This window comes from Xiphophorus couchianus, chromosome 22 (assembly GCF_001444195.1).
Source record: "Xiphophorus couchianus chromosome 22, X_couchianus-1.0, whole genome shotgun sequence".
In the NCBI taxonomy this organism is placed as follows: Eukaryota; Metazoa; Chordata; class Actinopteri; order Cyprinodontiformes; family Poeciliidae; genus Xiphophorus; species Xiphophorus couchianus.
The window spans coordinates 13137258-13162908 of record NC_040249.1 but is presented as its reverse complement, the minus strand read 5'-3'; the positions used below and the strand labels follow the sequence as shown (position 1 = coordinate 13162908).

General features: G+C 37.1%; 1 protein-coding gene across 1 annotated transcript; it reads left to right on the top strand.

The window, feature by feature from the left end:
* Positions 1-17536: 17536 nt before the first annotated feature.
* Positions 17537-24945, top strand: cxcl12a (chemokine (C-X-C motif) ligand 12a (stromal cell-derived factor 1)). Its single transcript, XM_028007553.1, has 4 exons — positions 17537-17690; positions 19032-19149; positions 20828-20911; positions 23555-24945. Exons 1-4 carry the CDS (start codon positions 17624-17626, stop codon positions 23580-23582), a joined length of 297 nt encoding a protein of 98 aa, XP_027863354.1. The 5' UTR covers positions 17537-17623; the 3' UTR covers positions 23583-24945.
* The last annotated feature ends 706 nt before the right edge of the window (positions 24946-25651 follow it).

Here is a 25651-nt window from a genome sequence, read left to right as displayed (position 1 = left end):
CATATCCTGAGTTAAACAGGCGCCAGGGTGGTAAATGGTTGGGTAAATAAGAGAGAACACGATTCGGTTACACTTCTAACATTGCTAGTAACGACTTTAATTGTTTCCCCGTTGTGCCCGGCGTCGATCGCTGACAAAACCTGCAAGAAAGGCGGGTTTCCACTGAAAAGAAAACTTAAATCCTGATTATTTACTTTACTATAACATGAATCTGCAGCATAACTCAAACTCCAAATATCGTCAGCACATAAACATCAGCGCCTGATTAGAGCATGTCTGGTTTTCATCTGAGCAAAGCTAAGTTTTCTGTGAGACACTGCAAAAACTGTGACTTTCATCACCTCTGAAATCCACCTGTACAGAGAAAACATCCTAAAACTAAAAATAAAGTCTTTAAACTCGTGTCGATATCTTCTAACTCATTCTGCTATTTATCATAAGAGGGGACAGAAACACAGCTGGTTAAGTCCTTCTGCAATCCATATTAGTCTAACTACCCGAAATATCGTAAGGTTTATACATTTTCATGTCCTGGTGATATTAACATTCCCAAAGTGCAAAAAGTGATACAAAGGTTGATCGTAATGTTCATTAAATCTGTAAAACAAAGTTATTCAGACAAGCACAAGAGTTAGCAATAACTGATAAATTCTCACACTTGCGACTTAATGTATCCAGAAAAATGGGACTTGGTTTGTTATTTAAAAAAAAAAAAGCAAATTCTTCTATGAACTTGAAGATGCTTGTTAAAATGTAAGTTTTAAAGTTTAAATTTTAAATGAGTGGTGAATCTAAACTGTGATACTGGCCAATAAGGAAACTCTGTCACAAAGTTGAGAGAAACAAGAATTGGTGTAAAAGCAATGACTCCACGCAGTCTGCTACACAGATAACATTTTATCACCTGGCTTGATATAATCATCTGAATTTACATGTATAGTTCTATGAAAGAGATTGAATCAGACTGTATGTACTTAAATCTGAACACGTCAAGATTTGAGGTTTTGTGAAAGAATATTGTGCAGTCCGAGCTCACTTGCGATAAACTAGAGTATTTTAATGAGCAAAAGAAAGGGACACTTCTAAAAAGAAAATGATAGATATACAATGGAAGAATCCAGCATGGAATGGGAGAAAATGAGGAGATTGATTACAGGAGAGCTTGATTACTGACAAGATGCACGTGTTCGATTACAAACAGGGTGCAGCTGGGAGAGAAGGCGGAATGAGGAAATGTAAATGAACACTAAAACAGAACTGGATTGAATAGGGACTCAAAGGATCTAAGACCAAAAGAAGAAAAGAAATCTGACAAATGATCTAAGAACACAAGAATAAACAATGAAGGTAAATATAAAGTGATGAACATATACTGCAATATATTTAAAACAATACCAATAAAATATGAATTATGATCAAATCTGTTGAGTCACACCCAATGTGTGACTATACGATTGGACTGTACTTGGATGAATTGGATTGAGCTATATCAAAATTATCTAAAAAAAAAACTTGCTGTAGAATGATGATGACATTTGTTGCTATATAAACACACTTAACTCATGTAAACTTATAATCAATATTTTTTTAGCTCTTTAATCCAAAGAAACATGCTTTAACACTCAGAGGAATGCTTCCCATGACCTCAGGAGAATCCAGCAAGCTTTCTTCAATCTTGGCATTCCAAGTGTTGAGAGGAATTTGTCGATTAGACCATGTGTGATGCCCGATACCACACCTTGTCTAGATTTCACGGTTACTTTGTTTGATGGGGGTCGCGCTGTGATATAGCTTTACACTTGTGACCTTTGACACTCCGGCCTCTGGTGAGTGCGTAGAAATGGCGAATGAGTGATCCAAACATGATGTGGGATCACAGTGAGAGAATTGCTGTTGACAGTCGCAGAACACGTTGCCTTAGCGCTGTCACACAAGAGGCCTTATCTTTATTTACAGTATTCTGTAAAAAACAATGCCATTGTTCAAAGAGGGAAAGAATCAAACTGATTTAAAAATGGCAAGTTTTATTTATTTTATCACACTAATCTAATTATTTTTCTAGATGTAGATAGCAGACTGTGATAACTGATGAAGGGGGTCATTGTTTTTCTTACAATAACAAATTAAACCATTTGTCATAGAAGATGAAACACACAAAAAAACATTAATCAGAATAAACTAGTGTTTTGACAGAAATTTTATCCATTGAATTTTCTGTACAAAAAAATGATAAAAAGTTACTCAACACACTTTTATGCCTCCATGTCAAAGTTGATCATTTTCTTAATAGGACTGTTTAAAGGCTCATTAAATTGAGCAAATAAAAATCATACTCCGTAGTGCAAATAGGCTTTTAGCAAAATGTTTCTCTTGTTGATTGCATAAAGCAACACGCTTCATAAAATTGTCATGCACAATGTAAGTTGCTTTATACGCATGACAATTTCATGACTGGGAAGTAAAATCAAAGCAATAAAATGTAAGACGTATTTCTACTAACACCTTTCCAGAAAAACCCATCCCTGTGGCCTTCCTCTCCATCTCCCTGCTTGATGTAGAATCTCGCCCACACTGGACAAGGACCAAAAACAAAAGGAGGAAAACAATTCTATTTTAGTTGAAGAGAGTAGATTTGTTTCATAAAACGAGTCTGAGTTTGAGAAGTCTCTCTGTGGATTGCATAAGAAACGGCTGATCACAGTCTAAACAAATTCCAGACAGATAAGCCTCCAGCAAACACATTCAGATACACTGAGCACATCCAGATATTTATAAAGAAACTCTTAAATATCTCAAAAGTACTCGGTAAAAAACTTTAGAAGTTAGTAGGAAAACAGTTTACCACATATTTACTACTATATTTAATCAAATAAAACTTAAAGCATAAGTTTTGTATTTACTAAGTAAATCATAAAACCAACAAATGTTTAAATTGTGCCCAATAACTTCAATACTTTAATTGACTAAAGCAATTTGTTTCTTTCTTAAAACATGGTGGAGAGGTGAAGCATCAGCAAAAGGATAATTTTTACAGTTTCTTTTTAAACATTTGAGCATTAAAATAATCTGTTTAGTGAATGCTGCAACTGAGCTACTGTTTAGTTTCTCAAATGTGTTTACTGTGGATTCAGCATTCAGTTTCTATGCACCACAAATCTGGAACAAACTTTCAGGAAACTGTGAAACAGCTGAAACACTGAGCTCTTTTAAACCCACCTGTTTTGAATTGCTTTTGAACCATAATAAATGAAACATTGACCAACATATTTGATGTGTATGATTTTGGTGACGGGACTCATTGAAATGTAATTATTCCCCCCACCCCTTTAAACCTTGGCCTCTAAACGTCAAACTTGGGTCTTTGTCACAGTTAAAGCTGTTTTAAACGTGGTTATTGCTCCGTCCTTCTCTGAGCTCAGATCTTGAATTTGTGTTGGTAATCCAAACTACAGGAAGTGAATTTAAACTCCTTTTCTAGACTCTTTGACCTTTTGAACACTTCACCTTGGGATGTTTTTACAGTTTAGGTCATAGTTACTTAGTCCATACCACTACATGTGCTTTTGGGGGGCGGGGAGCAGCATGACAGGAAACCAACTTAATCTGTCAGGATCAAGCTATTAAGCTCCAGACAGATTTGATTAAAGAAAAAATTAATTACCTTACCAACGATAACATAACACAGAAATAAAAATACTGCCTCAGACACATACCCTCTCTGGACATGTGGCCATATATTAAACATAAGAGAATTTCACAGATAAAGATTTAAGCCACCTCAACAGGAAACAAATGTTGCTCTCAGTGTTCACTGGAAATATCTCTGTCAACTCAAACTAATGCAGAATGTTAATAGGTTTCAAATTAACATTGCCTAGTTGTCCAAATACCCAAGTCTGTTCTTGCAGCATGGACCAGCTGCGCAAATACGAGCAATTTACCCACAGGGAGTATGGATTTCATTTCATACTGCAGCCCTTTGGCACGGAGTGAAAGACAAGGTAATGCAGTTGGAGTTCAAATGCAATCCGTAGAGGAGAAACTTTATGATTTCAAGACAACGGTTACTGCCAAGAGGAGCCAAACTCATAGATATGGAGCCAGTGGCAGGCAGGGTCCCTAATCTCTTCCAGAAGCAGCTATAGAAACAACAAAAAAAACATCTTTTGAGTAATAATGACATATGGTAATGAAGCGTTTATTCTTCAAGATATTGAACTGAACCATGTCTGCAATTGTTACCTCTATGTCTCTAGGACTCCATGACAATAAGTTGGTAATGCTACTTTAAAGTCATAAGAAATTAAAACTTGATGCCACATATATTAATAGTACCATAACTTCTATTTTACCCTTTGCTCTCAGACTTTTACTTTGTCATATATATTAAGCTTAAAAAAAACATAACAGAGACTAGAGGATACTTACTTACTTACTTACTTACTTACTTACACTTATTTAGCAACCCAGAACAAGGATTGGAACTTGGAATTCAGAAAAACTACCTTAGCAACTACTTTTTAGACTCCTATTCTTACAAACCAGAAAAGGAATTAGACCAGAAGATACTTACTTACTGCGACAGACTGGCGACCTATTCAGGGTGAACCCCGCCTCTCGCCCGCAAAGTTAGCTGGAGATTGGCACCAGCACCTCCCGACCCCACTAGGGACAAGGGTGTTAGAAAATGGATTGATGGATGGATGGATGAATGGATGGATACTTACTTATACTTATCTACCAACCCTGAATAGGAGTATCTAGTTTATTTACTTTGGATCAACATTATTAGCTTTTTCTTCTTTTGCTCTTTCTTTTGGTTTGTTATTTTGCTTGTATTTCCTTGTTAAATCCTGTAAAGCACTTTATATTGCCCTGTTGCTGAAAATGTGCTATATAAATAAAATTACCTTTACCTTTAAGTGAGGAAGATCAGCAATGTGCTTCCTTTGCCTTTTGCCCCCAAAGCTCTGTGATACGAGGGTGTCTACAAAAACCCTCAGAGCTGCATGAAATATTTATTCTAATGTGTTTAAAAAACATAAAACCCTGTTTTAGCAGTTTCTCTTTAACTTTCTGTAGATTTTCTGGATAAATCCTTCTGAATTAAAGCTACTTTAGTGCATTTTCTTACTGTCTTGGTTTTGGGAAAGCTATTTATCTACTACATTTGAATGTTTTTAAGCCAAAATGAGCCTGTGTCTGCTCTATCGATTACCACAGATACAAACCTGCTATGCAATTGTGTTTGAAAGGTATGGAGGCAAAGAGGGGATCAAAGTTGATCTGCTTTGAACCAGAAGTCAAACACACACCTCACCAACCACCAATGCTTTTTCAGCCTTGATCATTATGTGATGTTTGAAAGCACACTCATCTACATGGTGATGACACCTCCTTTCGGTTCGCAAATTCTTAGGAAAGTAGGCAAGGGCTCTGTTTTCACAAGGTAAGCATTGTAGTTAAACTTGAATTAGATTGTTTCTGTTTTTCCACAACATAATCTCCTCTTTTAGTCACTCACACATGTAATAAAATCGTCCAGTGAAGTCTGTGTGGCTCTGGCTTTCATAATGAATCCCAGCACAGAGGAATAAAAAACGTTCTGGCATCTAAGTCTCTGAAACTTAACAAGTGTCACATGAATGAGCACACAGAGTACAGCCATGCTTCTCTTCAATGCAATGGCATATTATATTGTCATGTAATTTCCTCTGAACTCTTGGGCAACAGGAAGATAATACAGGCTCATTTAGTGCCTCTTTATGCAGGTCTGGGAGTCAAATGTCTCTTATCAAAGTCCCAGTGTGACACAGAGCTGCTAATCAATCTCACCTGATAGCAGTAATACAGATAAAGCAGAGGAGACAGCAGAGATTGAAGGAACCAGTCACTTATAAAAAGGAAGAGAAGCATCAAAGAGTAAATTAGCATAAAGAGTTTGATCTGGAGACTAAACTCTAATGATCTCTAGATATGTTAATGATGTGATAGAGGCCAACAATTTAATTATGCCATCAAAGCTCGTCAGTGTGAAAAACCAAATGCTGCTCTTATTTCTCAACACTCACAGGTTTGTAGTATTTGTTTAAAATATGTCAATATGTCAGAATTTGATGTGATCAAGTTCTCCACATGGGGCCTCGAAGCTCAACCTTGACTTCTTCATTAGCCAATAAACCGTAGCCAAAACTAGAGAGAGGAAAATGTTCCAGGTATACATGTGAGTCATACAAATAATATGTGCAAACTACAAAATAGAGCCTATTTTTCCCCGATTTACTATTATTAGATGTTATGGACATATTAAGACAGAAAGAACAAGATCTCTAAAAGAGATTTAGGTGATGGGAGGGAATACAGAAACTCTGTACTTTTTTTGTGTCCCCTTTAATAGGATTCAAGTTAAAGTCGCTGTTACTGAATGTCTGCCACACAGTCCAAAGAAAGACACAGTTCTAGCCAGCTCAAATTTCAACAGCCAGCCAACATCTGAACTGTGGATTATCACAGCTTCTTGGCTATTGTACACCTTTTGAATGGTCTTGATTCCCTATAACTGGCAGCCACACATTTGTAAAGCAGGGAAGTGAAAGACATAGTAGAATTAGAAGAAAAGAGAGAACTTATTTCAAATTCACCTCCCCAGAAAAAAAAAACCCTTTTCACTGCACTTGCAGACTGCAGACACAAAGCTGCTTTTGTGTGAAGAGTTTGGGGTTAACAAAGTCCTGTTAGGCTGGGAAGACAAGGCTGCTGGGAACCTTTAGGATCTTTGTGCATCAACACAATTCCCTTTGCAACAAACATATAAACAATTGCAATCACAAAAATAGGAGCAAGGTGTAATAAGTAACCAATGTCCGAAGCAGCATACTTCTATTTACAGAAAGGATCTTGAAATTATTTGCCTAATTGTGTGACAGAAATAAATCCTCTCATAATAAAACAATTAACAACGTATGTTCCACTTCATCTCAGTGTTTAGATACACCTGCTTATATGAGCAGAACATTGACTTCTTGATGCAGGTGTGTGTCACATTCTTGCCATTTACGAGCTATAAAGCATAAAGTTTCATGCTTTCTCAAGTGTTCATGCCACATGTGGAGACAGTTGAAAAGGAGTACTTTCAGTGGTCAATCTGGCTACTTCAAAGACCACCCATAATTAGACTGCATGCTCCAGTTTGAATACTGACTCTTGTCTTCAGTGCCTTTTAGGAAGAGACTACAAATAGGTGGAAAGCTTGAGCAGAAAGAGAATCTTGCCACAGCTTCTGTATTTAAAATATATAAAAATCTAAATTAAGAATATTATTATGTGCACTAAAGGCAAGATTATGACATACAATAGTGTGAAGTTTCAGAAATGGCATACTACAAGCCCAAGGAATGTGAAACTGAGTAGGAAAATTACTCATAAAAAGAGAAAACTTTAAAATGTCCATTTGTATTTGTTCATTAAAAACAGAATATTATTTATAGTATATGAAAATGAAAATAACTGTGCAAACAACAGAGGTGTGCAGAGATATATTCTACAATTAGTAAAACTTTGCAAATAACGGCAGGTACAAAAACATTTATTGAGTTTGTTTGATGGAAGTAGGGATCTCCTGTAATACTACTTTGTGCACTTAGGATGCAGCAGTCTGTCTCTGAAGGAGCTCTTCAGATCAGCAACAGCTTTAAGAAACAATTCAACAATAATAATATAAATCAAGCACATATACTAAGAAAAGAAACAAATGACTCATTTATCATTTTTTAGATTATCTGCTGTCTAATCATTTTTATAGTAAATTCTATACAACTAGTTAAATTAAAACTATTGTAATTTGTTGATTTACTCTAAAAACTACTGATTTGAACAGAGTTTCTAAGCCAGGCACGGATTTAACATAGACCAATCTAGGACTAAGTTGGACAAAAAATGTTTTCAACCCAAAAATGCTTAAAAGTGCTTATTCTCTGAGTGGACTGAAAGGAAACCATGGTGCCTGTCTTTAGCGGGCAATGAGTGAGAGGCAGGATACCTGTCTTGTGATTGACTGATTTACTGCTTGTTTGACAAGCAATTTTAACAGGTGTATTTAATAATATGGTCAGTGAGACCTTTCTGACTAATTCTTTGGACAAATTGCGAGCCTAGCAAGCACTAGAGTCTATGTGTCACCAGTAGGTAAAATACTAACATTAATATCATTACCCATCAATTGGATTAAAGCAGGGGTCTCAAACTCCAGTCCTCGAGGGCCGCTGTCCTGCAGTTTTTAGATGTGCCACAGGTACAAAACGCTGGAATGAAATGGCTTAATTACCTCCTTCTTGTGTAGATAAGTTCTCCAGAGCCTGGCTAATGACCTACGGTAATTATTCTATTCAGGTGTGGTGCAGCAGAGGCACATCTAAAAGTTGCAGGACTGCGGCCCTGGAGGACTGGAGTTTGAGACCCCTCGATTAAAGAAATAATCCTGCATCTCTGCTTACTGCTACATGCACACAAGTTGATGTCTACTTTTCTCTCCTCACTTCAGGAGCCAGCTGTGATAAAGATCTGTAAAACTGACATTCCTTAAATCTTCTTCTCTCCGATAGAGATGCCAGTGTGCTTCTTTGCAGATGTGATCACAGGCTGCTCAGTGATGATCGCTTTATTCCAGGGGGTATATTTTAGATCAGCAGTGGGCATGAATCCCAGAGAGGAAACTACAATCAGATCAGAAGCTGTTTTTGAATTATGGCAACCCTTGTCTTAAAGGTGGAAAGATGCGGCGGATGAATTTAGGCCCACTGTCTAACCTCCCAGAAAGAGCCTGCACCGTGGCGAGGTAATGAGGAACAGAGCGCGGTTACAGTCGCTAATCAAAGCCAGCTCTGGAAACAGACCTGCTCATTTTTCTCTCTCACTTCAGGTTACTTTGCCTTTCTTGTAAATCACATGAAACTCTCCCCTTCCTTTCTCTTCACCCATCATTGACTCAGCTTCCTGTTTTCATCCTTTTCTATCTTTTCTCTCCTATCACGTTCATTTGTCACTCTTCTTTCTCACTGTGCTGGTGACACACACACACACACACGCCTACTTTTCTGCTTAAGTCAAATGGAGTTCTCTGTGATCATACGGGTTTTTAGGAACAGCAGATGAGCAGAGGCAAATGCCTTCAAGCCACCCAACCAACATGTCAACACTTGTGGCTCAGGCAATCACAATTATCATGTAAGATTTGTTCTTCTACAGCACTATGTCCAATAAATAAACCCGTCTTAAAATGCTTGCACACCTTTACTTTCAGGTGTTTTTTTGTGTTCTGGCACATGCAAGCCAACTTGTACACATGATCCCGTTCATGTTCACTTATCCACTCGTGATAAATAGCCCTCCATTCTCCAGCTTGGGAATTACATCAAAAGCACCGCGGAGGATGGATTACATGTAACAATATCTCATATTTGTCAAAGTAAAAGACGACAAGACAGTATGTCTTCGCTTTCCTGGCGTTGCCTTTTCCCCTGTCTGATTAATGGGTATTTGATTGCAGCCGCAGCCCCGTGCCCGGGAAACACTGGGCCGCCTACTATTATAGCCAGCTAAGTTACAAAGGAAGCGCATAAAAGTGACAGTCATGTTTAGACACTCAATCATTCTGACTGACAGCTGTAGCCTCTTCCCTTTAATGCCCTTTGAGTGTTTAATGTTGGGACATGGGCATAAAGAAGCACTAAAAGGACAGCAGCTGTGACGTTACGGCTCAACGGACGGCCGAGAATAGAAAGACCTCGGGGCGGGTTGTTCCCTAAAACAGAGCAAGTGAGCAGAAAGGGGTTAAAATGTGCCTAAATTGGGGAAGCAAATATGCACTGATGCAACTATAACTGATAAGTCTTGGAAACCAGATATGTCCAGCACTCTTTAAAAAAAAACTTCAGCACTCGAGTCCAGTGGCTATTTTGATTGCACCATTTGCAATTATTTTTAATCTGGAAAATCTGCAAGCTGTGCTGAAGCTGAGACAGAAATTTATTTTCCTTTGTTAGCAAACACAATTTTTCTCAATCTTCTCATTAGCCTTCGATGAGTTTCTGATGCGATTTCCAAATTGCAGATACGTCTCTCTGGGAGTCTGTTGGCAGATGAGAGATTTCTGCACTTCATATATTACTGTTTAACTGAATATTTAGTAATGCTCTAATTTACCAAAAGTAAGTCTTTGTTAGGGACCATTATTGATTAGTAAGACAATCTTTGGGGGGCTGACACTTCTCAGCGGAACTATCTATTTTCATTGTGCATCAAGCTGAAAATCAGGAAACCAGTTTCATTTTACAATCGAGGAGACTCTCAGTAACATTGTTCCACATAACATACAACTGATTTTACAACTCTGTTTGTCCCAAATTTTTACACATCCCATAAACGCAGCAGACAAAAGCAGAAACATTCCACAAATAAGGTCTGTACCATCTCTCTTACTATTTGTAGACTTTTTTAAATCACATAAAAAAGATTTGGTACTGCATCTAAAAATATAAACTGTCAGATAAACTGTATAACACAAGTGATGAAGAGACTTCAAGAACAAGGAGTTAAAAGTGGAAGGGGGTTTTGTGTCGTTCCCTTTGTCAAGGTTTAAACATGTGGCCGGGGCCGAGGAGCGGTCCGTATTGTTTGTGTTGTGGTTTTTGATTTCAGTGATAGAATAAACTACAGGAGCTTTTGCTTGTGAGAAAAAGTGTGTTTGTGTTTGCATTTCTGTCCCTGTATTTAATGCGTGTTTATGTGTCGTTGCAACATGAGGAAAAATCTAGTTGACAAATTCTTCTATATATACGAGTTTGCGGTTCACTGATTGCTACTTACGCAGAATTGAGAAACCTCTACGAAGGAGCAAAGCTGAGCTGATGTGTTTAACAGATGAGATTAGACTGAGGACATTTTGTTCAAATCTGAAACTCCACTTTTACGATGTGTCTGTGATTTTTTCCGACAGCAAACCTCAAATATTTTTAAACTAGGGAGAGAAAAATTCTGAAAAGACTCAAGATGTATTGCAGCTGGAGTTTTAAACTGCAAAAAAAAAGAAAGAAAGAAAGCAAAACTGCTGTACGACAACAACATATCATGATACTTGATTTCAAAAAGTTGATTCAGTAGTGTGACTTTGAAGGTTAATGTGCCTTTGAGTTTTTTCTCAGCTCCGCCTGGAGAACATCACTGGAGCAGCTGAGGGGCTCTTTTTCCCGTGGTCATTCAGCACCAGGTGTCAAACTCAATGGATTCACCATCAACCAGTGAACCCACCAGCTACACACCAGCTGTCTTTCATGTGGTTTTCACTGGCATAAACGCACAGCTGAAATCATAAAAACCATAACAACCGACATTTGCTTTAAATCTCACTTTATAGCGAGTTGTAAAGTGAGCTCTTTCTCACCGAATCTCAAGGATTAGGAGAATGCAAACCGTGTGTTTATGTCTGTTGCGTCTCCAGGCAATAGTTTTTGAGTCACGCTTACAAGCAGTTAGCAGTAAATACTTAAAGCAGAACTATAGGTGATGACAATGCTGTAAAGGGAAAACATATTCTGGGTTTTGCCAGAAAATTAAATATCAAAAAGACAGGACAGAGAGAAAGCAGCAAAATTGGCAGTTTTTTCCATTTTTGTTGTATCTTAAAGATTTTTGATATGAAGCAAATATTTTCTACTGCATTTTTGTTCATTAGTTTAACACCCCTGGCTAAAGACTTTCCTGACAGCCTATTGAGATGGTCCATATGGTGGCATGGTGAACAAGGCTCGTGACTCTCTTGAGGATGTAGGGAAAACCAGACAAAAGATGGAGCCAGCAGGGCCTTGGCCACTCAGAGCTTCAATGGAGCGGTGGGCGATCCCCTACTGGGTCCAGTTGTCTGTAAGTCCTCAAACTAAAGTCTGATCTATGGAAACTGGCAACTCCAACCTTAATACGTTCAGCCATCCATACTCAAGCATCCCCCTCTGGGCCACACGGTCTCTTTTTAAAAGTAAATGGCTCTTAAGGAATGTTTAACAAGAACAAGCTACTGGCATGTGAGACATTTGTGTTTTTCTGTTTCATCATCAACGCTATTCAAGATTTCTTTATTACCATAGCAATGGAAGCCATGTGCCTTTTTTTTTTCAATAATTTGATCAAAAAAATTTTAAACTGATTTATAAAATGTAGTAAATTGACATTAAATTGACAGGTTTGGAACTCAAACGTCTTGACAGAATCTGGGAAAGAGAAATCAGAGAATCAGCCAGAAATAATTAAATACAGTATGTAGCAAAAATGTGTTACTGATTTTTGCTGGGCATACACTAGGCTTTTTGTATGAGAACTAGTTAGGTTTATTACATATGCCCATATCATGGCAAGACAAACTGAATGTCCTGACACAGGTGCACATTGTACATTTTACACTCTTTATCTTATATGCAAGAGGACTTGCTATTTACAAACAACACTTCATTTTTATACATCTACACCCACAAAAAACGTTTAAATATATGCTAACAGGCAAAATAGAGAAAAGTGCAAGCAGCTTTGGCGCCATTTTGAGTTGCTGTTTCTTTTATCAAGTCTGAATTGAGTTTTGCAGCTACAAACATGTTGAAAGGTTTGTGTGTTTTAATTTTTCCATTTTGGCTTTGTCTTTTTTGACTGATTAAAACCAGCCTCAATTTTATGCTCTAGAGATTCCACAGTGTCATTAAACAGCTTTAATGACACTGTGGAAACCGTGTCAATATCAGATTGTTTAAATGATAGAACTTAATCTAAGAGTGGACTTTATGTTATCCAAAAGTGGTACCGTGTATTATGAAGGTGCCAAATCCCACACCATGTAATGGGAATAAAGTTCACTAATATCTCTGATGATTAACATTAATTAGGTCACTTCACCCTGGAGATAGTTAAGATACATGGAGTCCTTAACAAAAATTATTTTTAGTATTCCTGCTTATTCCTGGTGAATTCCCTCTTTCACTTTCTGATTATTTTTCCTGTATTCATCGTGTTTTCTTTTAATCATCCATTAATTACATAGCATCGGTGTGCTACTGTTTTCTCTTTACAAGTATTCTGTACTCTTTAATCTTTGCTTAATCTGTGTTTATTGACAGCTATTAAAACTAGCTACAGTTTAGGAGCCACAGCTTATGTTTAGACTGCCAGTCTGTCAACAAATAATGAAACCACCCTCATCCATTAGATTTGCATCAGGTCCTCCAAGTGCCAGTATTAGTGCAGTCCCTCTGGAGCCAAACTTGGCGTACTGCTCCTTCTTCACGTTTGAACAAGATGCTGTCGTAGCCAGCGCACAGTTATTATTGCCCAGGCATCTCTGAGAAGCTGTTTCCAACTCATATTTGAAATGAAATAGATGTGGTCTATCACGCAAAACATGATATAACACATCTGCAAATCTACCAAGACAGAAATCTAACTCTGCGTATCAAAATATATTGATTTTTGTGGTTCAAATGGGGCAAAATATGACAAAGAGGTTTATAAATACTTTTGAAAAGTTTTTAAATGTTCTTTTAAACAATGACATGCTAAAGGTCATTCTTTACTTCAGTTTTTAGTAGCAGAAAATCCTTCTCTTAATTTCTGATCAGTACTGCATAAGTTACCTGACAAAACACCAGAACACAAAAACCGAATACTACCATAACTGTCTTTTTCATTTTTTTTCCCATTTTCCTCTATGGTTACTCTTCACACACTACAACATATGTCCTCGGTTGTCATATAATCGTAATAAGACAAAACAAAAAAACATAATTTATTAACTAAATAAGTCAGGGTATTTTAAAAAGTTGAACGATACCTGCTAATTTTCTTTAGCTTCAGGGACAAAAAAAAAGTCTAAGTAAAACAGCATATGATTTGCCTCTGCTGTCAAAGAGAGGCTTTTTGAGACTACAGTAGGAAGTGGCTCCTGCAGAGAGCAGGAGATGGACCCCTGCAGTGAGACCTTCCTCAGCAGGCCGTGAGACACATGGTGAACAGAGCACCACACCACAACTCAAACAGAAGCTGGACAGTGGACAGGTGTGTGAAACACATAACAGGTACTGTGCATTTTTTAAATGTGTGTCACAGGTAGTTTAATGACTCACACACAATATTACCACAACTTTGGTCCTATAGACAAATACAATTATCGGAAATTGTATTTCAGTTTCATTCTCAAACAAGTTTCGCTTTTACTGAAATAACATACCGGGAAACCAGCTGTTTCATTTCTAGTCTTTTCTTTAAAACACTCACAGTCGTTGCAAATTCAAGAGTGAAACAATTGGGCAAGAACATGTGCTGCTAAATGTGCTTATGTAACCACTCGACAAGTTTGTTGGCCTCATTAGGAGAAAATAAATCTCTCCCAGTGTGACAGTAATGTTGAAATACTTGGATGTGCTCTGATTTCTCTCCCATGACATGCTGCTGGTTGTCTTGTCATTTACAGTTTTCATATGCTTGTGCCTGCATGAATGTGGGTGTTTAAAAGAAATCACTTCCAATTGCACAAGTGCTTGCACAAAAGCCCAACATGGGCATTTGTTGTTTGCACAGACTCGCACATTTCTTTTTAGTGCAGAAATAATAGAAGTAAAGAAACTAAGGGCGGCATCCTGTGTGAGGCAGCTGCATGCGGATGGGATGGTGAGACGGCAACACTTTGATCTGAAAAATTTAGGTGCTAAACTTCAACCCAGGCTGAGAGAATCTAACTTAAACACTGACTTTCACTCACACACCCAGGCACACGTGTAGACAGCTTTTGTTGCTTGTGAGAGAAGTCAATATGTCCTCTCAGCTGTCAGCTGGTTTTGACTTCTTCACATCTCTGTCTGTCTGTCTGGTCTCCATGGCTTCATTCACAGAACTGTTCAAGACACAAGACAGAGCAAACAATTTACAACAATACATTTACTAAGTTCTTGAACAAAGAATTTGGTGTCAATAATTGAAAAGTTAATTTATTTTAGTACTTACATTTGTAAAAACATATTTTATATATTACACATATTTCTCACAGATTGGAGTGTTTTTTGTGTATATGGTAATGATTATGGCTTAATAATAAATGGATTTCTGTTTCTAAGTCTACTTCTATTAAAACTAATAAAAGCAGAACATAATGGCGAGGCTCTCTTAATATTAGGATATCAAAATGACAATAAAAAATTATTTTAGATGTAGCGTTGTCATGGCCTAAACAAGACTGCTGACTTGACAGTTGTCCAATTGACACAAATACAAGACAGGTAAGCCACAAAAGGTCATTCGTAGATAAGGGGAACATTAACAAAGTTCCAGCGAATTTATGGAAAGATGAGTGGACTGAAAAAGGTCACCAGAAAGCAACAGAAATTAGAGATTTTGATGCAAAGCCCATTTCAAATGATGCAGGACTGGTGACTGTGCTTTGGGAGCTGCAACAAAGACACATCCAGGACAGGAGGCAACGTCAGAAGCGTCCTCTCTGACCCAAATAAAAAAAGAACTGGATTGTTGCTTAGTGGTTCAAACTCCTCCTTGCAGATAAAAGAAAATTTTCCACTATATTTGAAAATTAAAGTCCAAGAATCTGGAGGAAAAGTGGACAAATGCCAAGTTGCTTGATGTCCAGAGTGAAGTTTTCATAGTTAGTGACATCTGCTGGTGGATCTCCATTGCATTTATAGAGCGTTATTATGGCGATCTTGACACCTTTTCACACTGCCAAAAGTACCGATGACTGTTTTAAAATGTCCATGGTGTCACTGTGCTTAAAAGGCCACAGGGAGTGCATTATCAAGAGAAAGATGATAAACATCAGACCCAGAAATGCTGACAAGTTGACTTTTTAAAGATAAGTTAACATTTTATCAATCAATTAGACAAATATCATATGTATGTATTTACATTCCTTGGACACACTGGTGTAAAACACACTTATTCCTCTTGAGTTATTCTTTTCTATTCCATTTCACATATTTTTATGTTGAATTGTGCTGTCATAAAGTGGTGTCCGTTCTCACAGTTGATGGATGTGTAGGTACGTCCCCAGATTGGTGAATAAAAGGCCGAATAGAAAATCCAAAACCAAAGATTTATTCATATTATTCATGTTGCTCTGAGATCCAGACAGAAATGTAGCACAAACACATCCGCAGTCTGTGTAAATAAAAGCTTTTGTGATCCTCCAACAGAGAGGTTTCAGGTTATATTTACATTGTGGGGTTCCACTTAGTCTGGTTGTGTGTGTTTCTCTACAAAAGTCTCTAAAAAGGCAAGTCAGGCATTAATGCATGACTTGGCATATAAGAAATATTTACCCTAAGCTCTAAGGTTCCGTTGTGTTGTGAACAATAAACAGCAAAAGTATTTATATCTCTTAAATCTTACCACAAGTTTGTTAGAGAACGTCCTCTAACAAACTTCTGAGGCTTTCGGATAACTCTTCTGTTTATATTGAGGTTAAATATGAGACAGGTGGACTTTATTTATAAGTTGACTTCTGGAAGCAGTTGGTTGTGTTTGGTTGGATTTAGGATTGTCAGAGTAAATGAGGCAAAGTATAAATGCTTGCTACAAGTTTCGGATTTTATTTTAAAATCTTTTTAGCTTCCACCTAGCAATTATGTGCTGCCACGTGTTGGTTGTGTCTCATATGAAACCTGCAGCAGTGAGTGACTGTGACCTGACTAAATCTAGAAAAGTTGAGGAGGTGTGAATACTTTTGCAAGGCAGCGTATTATGCACGCTTTAGCATGCAGTGTGAACCATTTGTAAAGGAAGATGAAAGACAAACATCTGAAGACTAACATCTGCATCCCGTTTAATGCTCCAATAACACCTTAAACACCAACATTCTGCAAGCACCCACACCCATACTGGCACATGCACACATTGGAGTATTTTAACACGGTTTTACTAAGCCAATTCTTTAGGAATTCACTTAAACTGAGAACAATTTAGTCATTTATTATCCTGGAGCTAATAGGTGCCAGTTTGTTGGTTCATCACATTTTATGTTTTAGAGCAATCAAAGTGAGATAGCATCTTATAAGTCTTATTCAATAACAATTAAATATTTTAATTATTTTGGGATCCTGAAGTTCATCTAAACACAATGACTCAAGTACGTTTTCTGGAAGTTTCCTTTTTTCTGGTTTGTATTTAAATTTTTCAGTGTGTTTCATTTTTTATTCATTTAATTTACATTATTTATTTAATTTTTTTTTTAGCAAATAGCAACTGCACTTAAATACATATGCTACGAACTCTACTTTACATTCCCCTGAAAAGAAGGTTGTCATCAAGATGCATTTTAAATCTGGTCACCTAATACAAAAATAGCATGTAAATCACTCTTATTCTGCTGGTACTCCACATTATGATATCTTGATATAGTTCCTTCATTACGCCACCTGTTCCGTTTGGTGACTTTTACTTTTACATCTACCGGAAGTCGTCTCCTTTTGTCGGTGTGGCTTGACTGTGGTGCGTAATTTAGCTCTCCGCCAGAGCCCCCATTGCCACAGTTCCTCTGGACTTTACCCTGAACACGATCGGGTCGCGGAGATTTTAACGCAGAATCATGGATATGAAGCTACTGGCCGTCGTGGCTGCACTGACAGTGGTGATATACTCGCCTCCATCAGAAGGTACGGTTTGCTTAATTAGGTTCCGTTTGATCATTAGTTTGCTGAATTTATTAGGAATCTGCAAGTTTTTTCGATTAATTACAAACGTTCACAAAATAGTAGAAATTAAAAATGCATAGAAATGCAACAAAAAGTGTAATTTCAGTTGGATTGTTGCTGTTATAAAAGTTAAACAGAAATTGTAATTGAATTCACGTTTCTGTTAAGTGAACACACAGCTTTTCGCACTTTTTAAGTGTAGGTTTAGTACAGCTTTTATAATGCTGAACCATTAATTCCTATTTTAACTTTTAGTTGTTTATTTAATGAGCGTGTGGGTTTCTCAAGCGTGGAGAGGTGCATATTTATGCCGTGCGTAAAAGCGCCAACTCTCCACACATGTGGCTGCGGCAGCAGGAGAAAGCCAAATCCCAGTTTGGTCACTGAGCAACATCTTATCAGCTCATGTCCTCTTTGTTTTTCTTTAATTACGCACAAGTGAAACGTACGAGCGCTAGCCAGCGCGGCGTCACCGGTCATCCCGTATGTTGACTGATACTCTATTGTTATCCTGGTAGCACCCCTTAGATCAGGTGTAAAAAATAATTTGCATAGGATTTAATCTGTTGTGACACATTCAACCATTTGCTGCGCCGCGGCGTGAAATGTGGCTAGTTTGAACAAATCTTTGCATACAGACAAAAGGTCATTAAAGCATGTACTTTTTAATTCCATCAACCGCATCTGCGCGGAGTTCACATAATTTTATTATTAAAATTTTCCATCCAAATGAAGGAAATTTGAGGAAACGTGCTGTATTTATTTTTTCACGTAGATCAGCCATGAACGTTTACGCGTAAACAGGAAACCTAACGCTGTAACGGAATGCCCTTTTATCACAAGAGAGACCACACAGTGCAAGACTACGCAAAGACCTCTGCATTTTTGCATCTTGATGCTTCCTCTGCGTGAAATCAAAACATGGATCAGTGATGGAGAAGACTGAATGTTTTTCAGAGGTGGTCATCACGCAGATTTCGTGACCGCGTAGGAGGAAAAGTAATGAGCTGTAAAAATGAAGTTCAAATCTAAACAGAACGATGCCTGACATCGATTAGAATGCTTCACTCTTGCTTCAGCTTGTTAGGCCATCAAAGAGTGATTTTCCTTTTTTTGTCCTGAATAACCTTCAGGCTATCTATTGGTCTAGTAAATGTTTTTCTTCTTTCTTCATTTCAACAGGACATTTATAATCTAAAGTTTCCTGATACAATCAATGGTTTAATCTTTTATCACTTGCTGTAAAGATCCTTTCCTCTAAATTCTGTCTCATCTGACTTATGTCCCCCTTTGCTTTCACAGCAAAGCCCATCAGCCTGGTGGAACGATGCTACTGCCGTGCAACCATTAACAGCCTCCCGAAAAGTTTTATCCGAGAGCTCAGATTCCTCCATACTCCTAACTGCCCCTTCCAAGTGATGTAAGTGGTTTATTTTTTTTCTTCTTATTATTATTATTATTAATGTTGAGTTCAAAGGCAAATAGTTTTCTTACTCCACTATGAAAACTCAGTCAGTTTGTCTTGTCTTCGGGTATTTCTCACCATCAATCTCGGAGAAGTGACAGGCCAGAGAAAGGAGTTGCGCATGCATATGTACACACACACACTCCCCTCTGTCACTCGCTCACACATACACTCAGAAAAAGTGAAACGTTTGTACAACTGGCTCACTGAGGCATCCACAGGAAGTGATCCTTTAGAGTAGGTTTGGGGGTGAAAATTTAGACAGAAATATATGCAGGTTGGCTTTTAGCAGGAAAACATTAATAAGGGGGGTTTGTTAATTCTTACAGTTTTTGTAGGCCATTTATTTACAACTGCAAATTGCACTGAAAGCACAAAATGATCTGTTAAACAAGTAAGACCTTCATAGATCATTTGAGAGGAAAATACTAGAAACACAGCAGTTTTTTAGGTAGCTTGTAATTTCTGGTTTTGTACAGACAAAACTACCAATATCAGTTTTAGATGATTCAATCTAAAATCATCCCCCCAAAATGTTCCAGCTTTCTTTTCTTGAGGCATCATTGATTATTTATACTTGCAGGAGGGTTTGACCATGTTTTCTTTGTGATTGATACCCAAAATGTGGCTTATCACTTGCTGTAAAGTGTGTCTTTTTCTTAAACATCACTTGATATTTTAAGCTGTTGTTTCTATCTTAAATTAGCAATAAGCGTGATTAGGATTATTTTGTGATGAAATGCAAATCCTTACATTAAGGCTTCCAAAGGTTTCCAAAAAGCTACCAAATTGTCTTAATCCAGCACATTCCACAAGAGAAAACACCTTTGTTCTTCTCAATTCATCTTTATTGTTATCTCCTGTAATACTTGCTCTGTCTTGGTCTTTTGCTGCCTACATAAAATACAGACAAGTCTTGACATGTAGATAATACAAATACAGTAGTTCAAGATGATAAGCTTCTTACATCTCTGTGCTTTGAATTGACTTTAAAAACCTTACTGATATCGACATTAGCTGACATTGAGTCATCTTACATTGGTAATAGTAGTCGTAACAAGAAAAGTGAAGTGTGTTCCTGTTAGCATGACCCGGTATGGTTCATTGATCCCAAAAAATTGGATTTATGAGATTCTAACTAGTCAGGAAGGGCCAAGCTGTAAGTTGACTGATTCCAGTCAACATGTTACTGATGTGCTAATGTGTTGGTGCATCTGTATTAAAAATTATTGGCAGGTCTTATAAATCCACATAAAGAGCAAGTGAGCCCCTAAATATCACCCAGTTTGCTTAAAAAGAAATGTGTCCTTCATCTTGGCAATTTTCTTTACTTTGCATGAGATATTTCAATCAAATTTCTTTAATCTGCATAAGCAAACCTAATTTATTAACACTATCTCAGGTCACAGGAATTTCTGCAAAAAGCCTTTTATTTGCCTGGGTCAAGCTAACCAGACCATGTTAATTTAGTCTGTTTGATAAAATACTGGTTAATTTAGTCTGTTTGATAAAATACTGGTTAATTTAGTCTGTTTGATAAAATACCCACTGCTGATGCTGATTTGATTTGCATAACTATTTTACTTTTTGCTTTTAAAAAAACAACAAAAAAGATCTTTCTTTTTCCAATCAGTGCCAAGCTGAAGTCAAACAAGGAGGTGTGTTTGAACCCAGAGATGCGGTGGCTGAAGAATTATCTGAGGAACGCCATCACCAAGTGAGTACCAGCAACACAATACACATTTCCGTCTGCAGCTGTTGAGGTTTAACTTGTAGCTCATTTGATGTGCCGTTAACTCACTTCAAATTGGGAGACTTAAAGCAGAAAACACACAAATGCGCATCTGGACAAGCCATTGAGAGATTTTTGTTGGAAAGACAGGTTTCAAATGCTCAAACTCAAAACATGCAGCTACACGACCAAGTGGGAGTATGAACTAATTCCACTTTAGCACAAAAGCTGTGGTTTGATGAGGGACAAGACACCCACTTTCTAAATCTTATTTAGTTGAATCTGATGGGGGAAAATGCTGTTCCTGGAGGAGAAATGAGTTAAAATATTACACTTGTCTCAGTTATTACAGAAGGCAACACTTCTTTGAGTTCAAGACCTCATGTTGTAACAAATAATTTGTTACAACAACATGACAAGAAAAGTCATCTAATTGGACATGTCATTTAATTAATAGAACATTTCAGTTTTATACTTTTATTCTAGACGGTAAACTGAAATATGAACTTTAAAATCAATGGTGTTCTTGGGTTCATGTTTGCAACTATTAGGAAAGAAACTGCACTACATCAATTTATAAGACGTGTTTAGAAACAGTATTTGACCAATTTTATTACTTTACTCTCATTTACCATACAAATCAACAGAACAACATAATGCAACCAATAAAATGTCAAATGTACAGCAGAAAAAAATGCAAAACTCTAACACACTCTTGCATCTATTTAACTATACCCATAACTTGACGGATGCACTCACAGTTCTGCAGTCAGGCTGGCTAAGGGGTGATTTCTGAGACCTCGATTTGCAACGTGTGAACTGCTGACTGCATAACAGAAAGCGGCTTGCTTAAAGAGCAGATCATTCCCTGTTTGCAATAGATCAGAACCTAATGTGTTTCCAATTACACATTTAGCCAAAGGGGAGTAGAAAAGAATAAACTTTTTTATAATGTGAGAAATTCACAAACCTGAACCTCATTCATTATGCTGCTCTACTAAAACAAACAATTGTTACTTTTTTTTTTTCATTAAATAAAAAGCTACCCCAAGTTGAAAATATATGCTATTAAATACTTTCTGCAGCTGAATGTGACATTCATTTTTAGAAATTTAATATTATGTCAAAGCGTAATACCAAACGTGCCGCTACTCAAATGTTAATGAAAACATGTTTGAAATGCCAGATGTTTTGTTCTTAATTTAAAATAGTAAAAAAATAGATTTACAGTGAGACAGCTTTTTGTTTTTGACAGTCTGGAACAAGATTTATTCAGCTTCTTGCAAAAATAAATATTCATTTTCAAGTTGGTGTTTATTGCTTAGAAGTCAATTTTAAATTCTTTGAGAGGCACCTCAAAGCTTAATTCTTGGCTCACTATTAATCAATATCTGTATACCACCCACTTCCTGCATCCCCTCCCTTTGGTCAGTTTATGGAGTACAATAAAAGCTCTTCATTTGAAGATCATGTCAGTTTTATATTCGATATAAGAAACAATGCGGCGCTGTAACCGATGTACAATTTAAGTCTTGATTTTTCCAATTTCCAATTCAGAAAGAAACTGATTGGGATGAAACAGGTAACTGATTTTAAAGAGTGACTGCAAGTGTGCACATGTATCAAAGTAATCCACAAATATCAAAGACCAAAATTATTATATTTTATTTTAGCAGCAGCAGTGTAGGCAGTGTTGCTTTCCATTTTCAAATACAATCATTTTGATAGTTTTTGGTATTAATGCCATGTGTGTTCGGTTATGCTTATGGTTGTAAGAATTTTCTTTTGAATGTGTAGACATCAGAGATAAAAGCTGTCTCAGTCATCATTCACACCATAACTCCATTAAATGTTTGTATCAGTCTCTCCAGCCTCAAGGCTGTAAAACCAGGAGAAATCCACCATGCGACCACAATCCACTGAGTCAGTGTATCCATTATATCAATGATTAAATGGGTCACAGGAAGTCATAAATTTGTTACTTGCACGCACACAAGGTTAGAAATAAGCATTTCACTAAATTCAGTGATGCTAAAAACCACAAAGGATGTGTAGAAACTGTATTAATCATACTTTTATTTACTGATGAAAGGATTTCCAGGCAAATTTTTTTTTAGGAGTTTAGAATTTTGCAGTGTTATGTATTTTCATGTCCATGTTGAATGATCGATTAGGCAATTCCAGCTCATCCAAATGCTGCTTCTGGAGTCCTGTCCAACACTGAGAAAGTGGTGTTTTACACTGGTCTATATACGTATATATATATATATATACACTCCTTGATTTAAATACATTTCACAGCTGCCAGATATGAACCTTTAAAGATCCTGCAGCAGATCATCAGACGCGGGTTTATTCAGTGTTTTCAGGAATTCAACAAAACACAAAGTGGCAGCATTTAGTTTCTACACTTCTCAGATCCAGAATTCCCTGGAAATTGTTTTAAGGTAGCATTTGAACACTTTTTGTAATGCAGTGTGTAAATTTAATGTAATTTCCTTTATCTTTGTGTCTTTATTACCTCACCAAGACTTTTAAATTACCTTGTGTATAAATGATTATGTACAAACAAACTTGCCTTATAGTTATAATCATTGTACTCATATTAATTTTTCTTTTCTGTTCCAGGATGAAGAAATTCAAGCAGCCCAACTAACATTTCTGCAAGAGATTCTCCTGAGTCACTGCAGAGGATTTTGGCCTTCATCACATATATAAACATAAATCGAAAGATCTTCTGGTATGTCATACAGCACTTATGTTAGCTGCTCTGCTGCAGCCTTTTTGCATGGATTGAATCTCCCAACTCTTCATGAGCAGCAGTTCCTGGAATTATCTTCTTCATCACGACTTTTAACAAATATCTTTAGTGTATCTTTAGAGTGTATGTTTTGCTAAATACATTGTATATATTTTTGGACTTTCCATTTAACAGTAAAGAGATATTTTTTAAGATTCAGTTGTTCCTCTGGCCTGTCTGTCATTAAAGAACAACAAAAAAAACTGGGCCCTGAGTGTTTAAAGATGAGGGATGTATGTCGCAACATCTCCTGTGTTTGTCAACCAGGAAATACAGGTAATTGTAAACATGCTTATCCTGATGGTTTGTGACGAACGAGCTGCTCCTTATCCAAAAATAAAAAACTAAAGAAAAACACAAGCTAATTGGCTCCAAGGAATTCCAGTGGGTGCCAGCTACGCCTTGATTGAACGTAAAATGTACATAATATCCTAATAAAAATTTCAATTCTGAATGTTTTTAATGGAACTTTGGAGACCTATAAAGATGGAGCATTTCCTGAACTCTGACTGCGATTATGTAATTGATCCATTTGTAATTTTTTCTTAACTCATGGCAAATAAAAAGACAAAACAACAAAACAAAGCAAAAAAAACATCTGGTTTCCAAAAAGTTTTAATTGAGCAGCCTATAAATTAAAATGTACTGGAACTATAAAGTTGAATCAGTTAACAAGAAGCCTGGAGAACAAATCACAGTGATCCCTGGTCACATCTGGGAGCCTTTGTATTTCCGTTTGGTTTGTGTTAAACAATGATGCATAACAGTTTGGCAGCAGTTTCTCCACTGGCAATTAACACAGAGAGAAACACTGCGAGCTGTACAGAAAGCAGTACTAAAATGTACATGAATGTGACTATCTATAACCGCCACGCATGTAGCGATGCACTTTAAATGTGACGTATTCCTGTGTTGACAGAAAACTTTTCTAACCATGCCTATTTACGTCTGTCTTTTTTTTAGTTTATATTCTTTCTATTTTGGTCACTGAATGTTTAGCTGCAGCAAACGTTAAATTTGGGAGATGCATCCATGTATTCATTTAATTGTCCTGCTCATATGTAATATTAATGATATACAAATGTTTTATTTTTGTACTCTTACACGTTTAAACATTTAAAATGAAGGACTTGTACTCTCACAACTGAGCCATGCAGCTTTTTTATATCGTGAAACTTGTATACATCTGTTGAGTAAAAAAAAAAAAGAGAAAATCTTTGTAAAGTTTTAATGTGTGATTTCCTGTACATGCTACATAATTACACTTGCACACAACAGCACAGAAACTAAAACACTCCTTATCTAGGTCACTCTTTACATTCAGTGTCAACGTGCAGCTGCTGAATTTTTACCGTATGGAAAGGTCAGAGACTAAGTCTTTTATGTAAGAACATGTGTTTGGCTCTCCTTGCAAGGCCAAATTAAAGGCAAAGACTGGGATCCTGACTGTGATTTAACTATTAACTCAACAAGCAGCTATTAGGAAAACATTAGAGCTAAAAGAGATGAACTTTTAACTTCCCTCCGAGGGCATTTTGATGTGAGGGTTGTGTGCTGACTGAAGCATAAAGGATAGATAAAGGGATGCAAGTGGTGGCCCATTTTGGAGCTAATTGGCATTGATGTCCAGGTTGAGCCATAGCGAGTTAAACAGTAGCACCATACCAACAGGCAAGACTGGAAAAATAATTAGACATAATCACCGAACTGAAAGGCTGCTTTGAACTAAACTCACAGAAAGCTGCCGGTCAAAACAGTGATGTTAAGATTCAGCGACTTGCGCACACAATGGGCTCTATAATTTGGATCTCCCCTGTCAATCTTTTTGAGGGGTTTGTCATTTTCTGATCACATCATGGATTACATTATGAACCACAATGGGCTCCAGTGAAGAAAACCCAGGAGGGCTTTGCCATTGACAGAAA

Excerpts from the sequence above, each read along its gene's own strand:
- cxcl12a (XM_028007553.1), top strand. The coding sequence starts at position 17,624 with ATGGATATGAAGCTACTGGCCGTCGTGGCTGCACTGACAGTGGTGATA. Across the intron at positions 17,691-19,031 it reads ATACTCGCCTCCATCAGAAG|CAAAGCCCATCAGCCTGGTG; the intron begins GTACGGTTTGCT and ends TTGCTTTCACAG. Across the intron at positions 19,150-20,827 it reads AACTGCCCCTTCCAAGTGAT|TGCCAAGCTGAAGTCAAACA; the intron begins GTAAGTGGTTTA and ends TTTTCCAATCAG.